Below are 10314 nucleotides of genomic sequence, written 5' to 3' on the forward strand. Positions count from 1 at the left end.
CAACCACTTTTCTTTTGTTACCTTCTTAAACTTGTCCTTGTTCACTTAAGTTAGGTTGATTTAAGTGTCTGATTAGGTTTGTTGTTAGGATCGTTTTCGTGGTGGTCCCCCCGCAGTTTACTTTGGAGAGCTTTGTCGCCGAACTCAGAGCTGAGACCATCTGTGCTAACACCGTGTAAGCTTGTGGCTGTGAATATGCCACTGTGCACATGTTATGTATTTATGAGATATAGTGGCTTGTAATCAGACGTGAGGCTGTCAGAGGGTCACTGGTGCGAGCTGAGTACACTGGGAATCGGCTGATTGCAGTTCCTGGTTGATTCAATGTTGCGTTTTTTTGTTTGTCTTTTTAATATTTTCCCACTTTGAGGATCTCATGCATCTCTGTTGTTACTTCATCTGCTCTTTCAAGTGGCTGTTACTGATTTATGAAAATGGGAGAGTGTGTTAGGTGTTAATTATTAATTATTAGTGGTCATAAACTGCTTCTTTGCCTTGACCACCCCCACTATAAACAAGCACTCCCACCTCCACCACACCGCACCCTATCGCTGCCACCCACGCACCCACCAATATCAGTCATGGCCTATGTAACCCTCATCACTTTCTCAACCCTGTCCTCTAATGTGTGACTTTGTATTGTGCCCCTTCCTCCTGTTTTGTGTATATACTCCTCATGTCTGTTATTTATTCCTGCTGTCCTGCTAGTTATATTTTCGTACCACGCTCAGATGGTGTGGAGCTCCCACAATTTTGTAGTACATGTACAACAATCTGGCATCTCTACTAGAAGTTTGTGCATTCAAACAAAGGGCTAAGAAGTCTTAAGTTAACTGGATGGATGCACACCAGATGCAAACCGCTGCGTGCTCAAATAAGCAGCTCTCGATCTTTATCTGCATCGAAGATGATAACATGTCAGCTGTTTTGTTCAAAATTTGTTTCCACTTTCCTTAATTGGCTGTGGAGGGGTGAAAAAAACATTGCAGGTTTAAACTCTGTGTTTGACTCTAACCTTTTCCAACAACTGTATTCTGCGTGAGTATATATGCACAACTAATCATATATTTAGGTAAGACATTGGATAAAAGCACATTTTGACAAATGAAGATGCTTTCTTCTGTCCTGCAAAGTGTTTTTGGAGGCTTCAGTGTTCGTTTTGCTGCTTTTCTCTGGTACAGTTGGTCTGTGATGTGTTAAACAGTTGGTATCAAACAAGCAGGATCAGCTTTTTTTTTTTTTTTTTTTTTTTTTTTTAAATTATGTGTAATCTTAGGTGGGTTGTGTTGTAGAGTTAATATTTTATGGAAAGTGTCCAGGCTGTCTGTGACTGACACACATGTACTCAGTTATCTGGTTTCTGTCTCGGTTATGTGATAAGTCGCAGGTTCCATGTGTTCAGAGGATGACTCATTAGTCACAGCACAGTAATGTGTTGTTTCTCTTATTGTGACCCATAAGGTATCTCCTTCAGCCAAAAGGGAACGGCAACAAATCCAAGTCTGATGATTTAGGATCCTTGCGTTTGAAGCTGACCTACATAGAAGACACAGTGCTGCCATCTGCCTGCTACACGCCACTCTGCACCCTGCTGCTCAAATCCCCAGATGTGAAGGTGAGACAGACGCTTTAAGTCGAAGCAAATCCTGATGAGAAAATTCCACACTGAGACGATGCAGAGATCGATATTGTTGTCTTTTCTCTTTTCACTTTTTTTCTCACCCTTCTTCAGCCCATCTCAGCATCAGCAGCACACATCCTGGGGGACATTTGCAGAGAGCGATACGAGGTCGTTCTGCCGATGGTCCGACTGCTGCTCCACAACAATCGCTTCGTGCCTTTTGTCTCTGCTGTGGCAGCACTGGAGCTGGACAACACTCAGTGAGTACTCCTCTGGCACATACCTTTTTACACCAAGCCAAGTAGATATACCGGATAGAAACATGCAAACAGATGTTACTGCACTGCAGTCACGCTGTGTTTTCCCTAATAAACAGTTCAACTTTCTGGCTATGACTAATGCAATAAAACAGGAAGCAGCTCTAAAATACAATAGAGCTTCAAGAGTGAATGTGGTTTTAATTACTCGTCTTGACTCAGACGGTTTGATTCTGAAACTTCATAAAAAATTCTAGTCATAAAATAAAGTCTAATTGGTGTCTGTGGAATATCTGTGTCCATACAGGGAGGCTAACACTATATTCCGTGGCAACTCGCTGGCAACGCGCTGCATCGATGACATGATGAAGATTGTGGGAAAGAATTACCTATCCGTCACCTTGAAGCCTGTAATAGATGAGGTATGAGTGAAAAGGAGGCGCATACACACACACACACACGCCCACACACGCATCCTGTGTCGATGCCAGAATAGTCATGAATCACTGGGGTTAGAATGGAAAAATCCACTTAAACATCTGCCCTTCAGCCTCAGTCTGCAGATGTGCAGATGTAATTGGAGGGTTTGGATAGGCGCAGGGTATTTTCCTTTAAACGGTTTTAAAACTGTAATTTTTTTTAATCCTGTCTGGCTTGTTGACACTGGTCTAGATGTACAGGTTGAAGGCCACTGTAATTACCACAGTTTCTTGCAACTGTATCTACAGAGTGTGCATTATTGTGTACTTGGTCTTTTCTTTTATCTGTGACTTACAATTGCTAGTTAATTTGAGTTCTTCGACATAAAGCAAAAAGACACAGCTGGGGTTGAAAATGCCTTCAGTCCCTCCTCTCACTCACCGTGTCCAGCTGGTGTCCCTCCAATTTCAAGAAAATCTGAATAAATGTGCAGCTCCACACAGCAGGAAATCTCAGTTCTTGTTAAGATAAGATAAGATAACCTTTATTAGTCCCACACGTGGGAAATTTGTTTTGTCACAGCAGGAAGTGGACAGTGCAAAAGTTATGAAGCAAAAATTAGAATACAATAAGAATAAATACAGTACACAACTGTACAGAATAGAATAAAATAAAATACTATATACAGTAGAATAAAATAGAATAAAATATACAATAAGATAAAAATAGAATACAAATGCTATATACAACTGAGTAAAAATACGATGCCAGAAAAGATTATTGCACTTAGTGTTATTGCACATGTGTGGATGTGTGTGTTTGATCAGTTAAAGTCTTTATTGTGGAGTCTGACAGCAGTGGGGAGGAAAGACCTGCGAAATCTCTCCGTCCCACACCGTGGGTGCCGCAGTCTCCCACTGAAGGAGCTGCTCAGTGCTGTGACAGTCTGCTGCATGGGGTGGGAGATGTTGTCCAACAGGGATGACAGCTTAGCCACCATTCTCCTGTCACTCACCACCTCCACTGGGTCCAGAGGGCATCCCAGAACAGAGCTGGCCCTTCGGATCAGCCTGTTCAGTCTCTTCCTGTCCCCAGCAGAGATGCTGCCGCCCCAGCAGACCACACCATAAAAAATAGCAGAAGCCACCACAGAGTCATAGAGTTGTTCACTTGTAATTTAAAGATTTGGTTTGAACTAATTGTTCTTTGTTTGCTTGCTTGATTTTTGTTTTTTCCCCTCGTATCTTTAACAGATTTGTGAATCCAACAAAACCTGTGAGATAGACCCTATTAAACTAAAGGAAGGTGACAATGTAGAGGTCAACAAGGTAAGTGCACCCATCTCACTAGATTTATCAGTCTTGTAATAGGATTAATTGAAGCTTTGCTTGTCGTAAAACTGCGAAAAAAGTGTTTATCCACTTTTTAGCTTCTGTTTAAAACATTTTAAAGTGATGCTAAGTTGTTGTGTGTTTTTTTTACTTTACCTGTGCAGGAAAACCTGCAGGGTTACGTCCAGAAAGTCTTCTCCTCCATCACCCAGTCAAGTTCTAACTGCCCACCACTAATGTGTGACGTCTTCAGGTCTCTGAGGCATTTGGCCTGCAAACGCTTTCCAGGTAAAAGGTAGAGCCAGTGTTAAAAAGCAAAACTGCTGTGACAAAAGGTTATATCCACACCCACAGCAAGTGTGTAAATTGTGATGAAAATGTCATTTTACTCCAGAAACTGTGCTGTAAAATTATGCGGGGCTTTTAGCAGATTGCGATGTTGCTGCTAGCTAAATGCCTTAATAGTCCACAGCAGTATATTAAACCAAATTATATTTGGCATATTTATATATACACTCACCAGTCTTTTCATTGCTTACACCTTGATTTTACTGGGTTGGACCTTTGCTTTGCCTTATGAGCTAACTTAATTCTTCATGGCATAGATTCAGCAAGGTGCTCGATACATTCCTCTGAGGTTTTGGTCTATTTTGACAGTTTTGAGCTTTTCTCATATAGAATATCTCTATTTTATACGCCATTTTTTTTGCCGATTAAATTGAATTTGCTGGTTTCTCAGGTGTTTATTTCTCCTCTCCACAGGCGACCCACATGTTCAGTACTCAGCCGTCAGCAGCTTTGTGTTTCTGCGCTTTTTTGCTGTTGCTGTTCTCTCTCCTCACTCCTTTCAACTGCGTTCCCATCATCCTGTAAGTACACGTCACCCACTCTCAGCGCTAATGACCAGTGAGCGTATGCAGTTTACGTTCTCAGTCGGTTAAACCTCGGTGCCGTTGTACATTTTCTGTAACTGCAGGATCCTGAGATTTCCCGGACGCTCACACTCATCTCAAAAACCATTCAGACTCTCGGCAGCTGGGGTAGCTTGTCAAAAAAGCTGGTAAGATTTATATTGCTGAAATTCTAGTGTGAGCTACGTGTTGTCCACTTTATAGTAATTGACAAACAGAGGCACTTTCCAAATGCATTTTTTTCCTGTTATGCTAATTAAACCCACTTTGTTTTTTCTCTTTCTAGTCCAGTTTTAAAGAAACCTATATGTATGACTTCTTCAAATCATTCCAGGAAGAGAAGTGTATCGAAAAAGTTAAAAAGGTATTTTTTTCCCCCCCTCACATACTCAAAGGTCTATAAAAGGATTCATCATTTCTAATGGCTGCTATCATTTTGTTTCCAGTTTCTGGATGAAATCTCCTCCAACGTCAGTAAGGAGTCCAGTGGGCTGGAAGACGCTGTCGTTCTCAAGGAGGGGTGAGTGTTCAGTTCAAGTCTGGGCAGAATTGAGAACTCTCACTTGGTAATAAAGAAGCCTTGAGGGGAGCTTTGGCATCAGTTCTGCACTAGGCATAAAACAACAAGTGAATTTTATGACACGATAACCGTTTGACGGCGTTCACTATGTCCTGTTAGAAGAATCTAATTACATTATTTGAGCATAAAGATTACTCTGAAGTAATAAATTGTACTTGTGTTTTTTTGCCTCAAGTAAATCAGCTCAGATTTGAACCTTTAGCCTGTCCTTTTATAGGGAAGTACAGAAACGTGCTCAGGGGAGAAAACCCCCTGGAATGAAAACGTTTAAGAAGAGATGGCTCAGACTGACCAACAGGGAGCTCTCCTACCACAAACATAAAGGTGAGACCAGTTTACTGTAATCTCATACTCGAATGTGATGAAAACTAATGAGACAAACACGTATGCACGGGTTACACGCAATGCTAAGTTCCCGATACTAGCACTAGATGGAGCTAAAGTAATTGCTTATATATTACTTATAAAATTAAGAGATTAAATGGACTGGTTCTTTTATATAGTGCATTTCTACTGAGTATTCAAAGCACTTTATACTTGCCTCATTCACCCATTCATACAAGCACTTTGTTTCTGTTTATGCCTTTTAAAGTACTGGACAATAAGCATATACAATGACCTGATTTGTTTTTGTAGTTTCCTGTGTTGATTACTTGTGTGTTGACTTTGCATCAGCTGATTAATGAAATGCATCTTTTGAGGGCTTTGCAGAGTAAATACTGCTTTTCTGTGATACTTAAGGAAAGCTTCGAGTGCTCAGTAAATTGTCAGAAAGAGAGGGTGTGATAATAAATAAGATTGATCATCAATCATTGGAGCCAGTTGATAGGAATATAAAACTGTCTTCAAGGAATTTCCCAAAAAATATGTTCAAAAACTGCAGCTTTTACTTTCGAGGGAGAAGTTTAAATGTTTTATTTTCTTCTGCTCATTATTTAACCTAAACGGTAATGTTGTTGAGACTGGAGGCTGTTTGTGTGTAAACCTAACAGAATGACTTGTTCTCCCCAGGGAAAGATGCCGACCGCACCATTAATGTCAAAAATATCCGGGCGGTGGAGAAAGTGGATGAAAGTGCCTTTAACCGCAAAAATGTAAGCCAGTTCCCCCTCTCACATGGCCCCGTCATCACTTCTCATGTATTACCCGTTTAAAATGGAAACATCAGTGCCAGTGTCACTTCCTCCTGTTATTATTAACAGTGAAAACGGCGCATTGTTGGTCTCATGGGCACGTTAACTTTCAAATGAAGTACAGAAATGACAATATTGTTGTTGCTGGCATCGCATGACTCAGCCCTTTCTGTCTTAGCGTAGAGGGGCGCTTTGTTTCTTGCGCTCAGAATGACCTTTATGGGAACGAAACGGTCACGTCATAGTTTAACTACTTTGTTTCTCTTGCGTCAGATGTTTCAGGTGGTCCACTCTGAGAAGCCTCTTTACGTCCAGGCTGGAAACTGCGTGGAAGCCAGCGAGTGGCTGGAGGTCCTGAGTCAGGTCAGTCGTTGCAACGAGGGACGCCTGGCCACTTTCCACCCGTCAAACTACACCAGCGGGGCCTGGCAGTGCTGCCAAAGCCTGAGTAGCAACGCTCCAGGCTGCAAGCCCTGCACAACGTGAGTTTTTCCTCAACATCAACACACCACAGCGAGGGGCGGGGGAATGGTTCAGTATCCTCGCTGCCATCTGTGGGGCGTGTGTTGCAGATCACAATAAACGCTTAATAAAACTGCCTGCTGGTCTTAAGTTTGACTGACTGTGTAGGTGCTCGAAAGCAAACCTTAACCTTTTAATCATTGTCTCTTATTATGAGGACATTTCAAATGGAAAACTTCTAAAGCAGGATTTTTCAGGTGTGCTGATTTTTATATGATGTTAAAAGTCTTTTCAGCGTGGCATCAAAGCAGGTTAAGTTTGAAGTTTTCAATAAGGAAGAGGCTTTGTAGGGACTAAACTGAGCTTTAATTGAGAAGTGTTTGATTTCATTTATCAGCTACTGACTTTGAGAACCGTCATTTAGCTGCTCTGATGTTGTCGATCTTCTTCACCGCCTCTGTAGATATTTAGCAAGTTTACAAAGATGAGTCAGATAGTGCACTTTCATGCTAACGTCTGTAGTGTAAGTGACGTGTGTGAGTGTGGAGAGATGCATGTATTTAAGTTTTTTGTCTTAGTTTGTGAGTTTCCTTTTTTGCTGCTTTTTCCTGCAAAGATTTCTCTACACTTTTGTTCTCTCCTGTTTCAGCACCATGCTGGCCAACCTGCAGCTGGATATAGACTGTGACCGAGAAGCAGAGAGAATTTTCTCACTCCTCTCAGCAAACGATACAAAGCTTCAGAGCATGGAGGGTTAGTATCAGTATCGTTTTCAGGAATGCTTCATTAGAGAGAGCAGGGTATGGTTCATATAAATGCAGCTGACTCATGATATGACGTTCAGTTTAGGGTGTTTAATCGTATAAGACTACAAGCCTTATGTATACATTAGGCCCAGTGTTGTGCAGAGTGAGGGCAGATCAGCTGGTGTTTGTCTCTCAGACATTTGCGAGCTTTTTTTTTTTTAATCACCAGCAGCTGTCCTTTGTGGGATCAGCCATCAAAGCAATCAACGTATGAAGATGTCAGGTTTTAAATTCATTCATTCTCCACACTATGGTGTGTTTCACACGAACCACTTAGGGCAAAACTTTTAATTTCCAGTGTGGCGGGACAACTCATTTTTCAGCCTTCATTTGGTGATTTAAAGGTGAAGTTGGTCCAATTCAGGACCACTAGAGCACCAGCCTCTTAAAATCAAAACCACAGACAGTATAAATGGTCACGTAGCTACTGTGACATCATCTGTTGATGAGCATTTGGTAACCATCCCACAGATAATCCTCCTCAAACACAGTATCGCCGAACTTTACAACATAGATTTAATTTATTATTCAGTGTGACCCAAAATGAGTAACTGAGCCCATAAAGTCATCGGGAATCTGTTTGGATATCTCAATAAACATTTTCCCACAGACTTGTATAGTAACAGAAGTCCTTTTGCAGACACAGTTATCGCCATCTGGTGGCCAATTTAGGGCACTTTTGCACCGGCTTCATTTGTCTGACCTTAAAATCTACGGTGGCTCTGAGAGGACAAACGGATTGCAAGATAAGAAAGAAGCAGGAAAATCTCACAAAACACAACAAAGTGTTTCTAGGGAGACAATAACAAGACAGACGAGCTGTGGAAGTGACAGAAACCAAAACATGCATGGGACTGCACTGGGACGCGCTTAAAGGAGGAAAACACTTCCGTTTTGTTTTGTAATTTTATTATTATTATTTCTCTTGTGTTTCATGTGCTTTTGCAGGAGTTTTTCTATGTACTGGTGTTTTCTTGCAGTGCATTTGACCTCTCAGGGCCACCGTTTGCATCCACGTTTCATACAAACTATTAAACACGCCTCCTTTGTTTGTGTCGCATGGTTTTCCCCATTGGGCTGAACACCTCGGACACCCAGTCTGCCATCTCAGTTTTTCTACTTTCACTCTGGTGTCTGTGTAAAAGAGCGAGGGTAAACTGTTTTGCACATACTGCTAATGAAGCTGTTACTTCACTATATCGTCGCGTAGATAAAAACTTGTTTCCTGCCGTCTTCGTGTTCACCATCTCACTTCTGAGCACTTGAAGTTGCACTTTGTAATGTTTGTCCTCTCCACAGATGCCTGTGCCAGTTTGGCTGTGTATCAGGGCCCCCAGCGAGAGCCAGAGGAATACTCAAAGTTCACCATTCAGGAACCCAAAGAGACCTTTCACACACTGAAACAGCTCCGAAACATCATGGAGGAGCTGCAGCGGCAGCACAATATCAGGAATGACGTACGGCAGTACGGCAGCCTGTAAGTCTCCATGTTACATTATTACGATACACCACTTTTACGCAGTATGAGTATATAATGCAGTGACGGTAAATGATGTGGAAATCTTATTAATAATACTAAAACACATTCTGCAGTGTGGATGCTGAAAGTAGGACTATGTGATCTAAATTGGTAGAGGAAGTGCAGAACATGATGGCGAAGAAAACTGGGAAATTTTCAAAATAAGACGCTAAAGTTGTGATCTAAAGCCCTGCAAAGGACATCACAGGTGCACAGGGCAACATCTGATATCTCCATGTTGTTGTTGTCCCTGGATCATCATCATCATCGATGTTGGTCCAGGTTTTAATACTGCAAGGGACCATTAATACTGTTGTGATGTCATAGTTTTTCGACATGGAAACCCTAACCTTAATCCTAACGCTGACTATGGCCCCTCTATCCCTGCCCTATAATGATAATGATGATCCAGGAGGAACACCTGGATCTCAGCTACACCTGAGGATCAGTTCGAAAGTTTTGGACACTAAAAGTAAAGCTGGGAAGCTTGCAGAAACAACAAAAAGAAAGTTTGACTTAAAGGGACTAACGCCCTAACTTTAATGTTTTATTACAGCTGTGGCCCAGGACTCTCAGAAAGATCACTTACTCATTATCTTTGTCTTCCTTCCCTTTTCAGTGACAACCCCATAGTGGGAAAAACCTCTTAACCTGGCTGGGGCGATGTGGTCCAAAAGCAGCCACGCCTGCATCACAACAAAGCGCCTACGTTGTCCATTAGAAGCCCCAGGAGCTGTGCCAGTGAGAAAAGGTGCGACCAGGTGAATGATACACCACCTGACCTCCACATGTCATGAGTCCACTACAGCAGTGACAGCCCGAGAAGGGGAGCCAGAACAAGCTTGTGAGCTTGACCAGGATCGCACCTTCATCCTCGAAAGGAATGAACCCTTAGGTGTTTTCTTTTGTCTTTTTTTCTTTCTTTCTTTTTTTTTTTTTGAAGTATGTTGCCTCATCTCCTCCCCGTCCTCTGCAGTGAAGGTCACAGATTCTATCCGTGTCTTAACTTATGTCCCCCTTTTTACGTACAGCTGTGTGAAATGGGCATCATTAGATGGTGTGTGAATAGGCTGCTAATTTTTTCTTTTATTCACCGAGTTTTATACGAACAGCTGTAATGATGCTCTCCTCTCATCTGTGAACATCTGTCTTTACAGTTGATTCCTAATCTCCAATCTGGAGGCCCCCCCCCCGTAAACTTCAGTCTTTTCTCCTCCTCCTGAACAAATGTAAATGTATATTTTCAAAGAACATTTAAACCGGTCTGCCTTACT

The 10314-nt window shown here is 41.9% G+C and overlaps 1 protein-coding gene across 1 annotated transcript in view; it reads left to right on the forward strand.

Annotated features, from left to right (window-relative positions):
- rasa2 (RAS p21 protein activator 2) overlaps positions 1–10314 on the forward strand; it is a 30732-nt gene that overhangs the window by 20115 nt on the left and 303 nt on the right. Inside the window, exons 10-24 of the mRNA XM_084951302.1 lie at positions 1462–1615; positions 1733–1881; positions 2186–2300; positions 3552–3626; positions 3794–3917; positions 4392–4498; positions 4606–4689; positions 4827–4904; positions 4987–5060; positions 5338–5444; positions 6132–6214; positions 6527–6735; positions 7365–7468; positions 8821–8998; positions 9660–10314. The exon at positions 9660–10314 is cut by the window's right edge and continues 303 nt beyond it. Coding sequence (XP_084807428.1) covers positions 1462–1615; positions 1733–1881; positions 2186–2300; positions 3552–3626; positions 3794–3917; positions 4392–4498; positions 4606–4689; positions 4827–4904; positions 4987–5060; positions 5338–5444; positions 6132–6214; positions 6527–6735; positions 7365–7468; positions 8821–8998; positions 9660–9690 — 1672 coding nt within the window. The 3' untranslated portion in view covers positions 9691–10314. The remainder of the gene's footprint in view (positions 1–1461; positions 1616–1732; positions 1882–2185; positions 2301–3551; positions 3627–3793; positions 3918–4391; positions 4499–4605; positions 4690–4826; positions 4905–4986; positions 5061–5337; positions 5445–6131; positions 6215–6526; positions 6736–7364; positions 7469–8820; positions 8999–9659) is intronic.

Source organism: Perissodus microlepis, chromosome 14, assembly GCF_051167445.1.
Source record: "Perissodus microlepis isolate ML-2025 ecotype Zambia chromosome 14, ASM5116744v1, whole genome shotgun sequence".
Classification (NCBI taxonomy): domain Eukaryota; kingdom Metazoa; phylum Chordata; class Actinopteri; order Cichliformes; family Cichlidae; genus Perissodus; species Perissodus microlepis.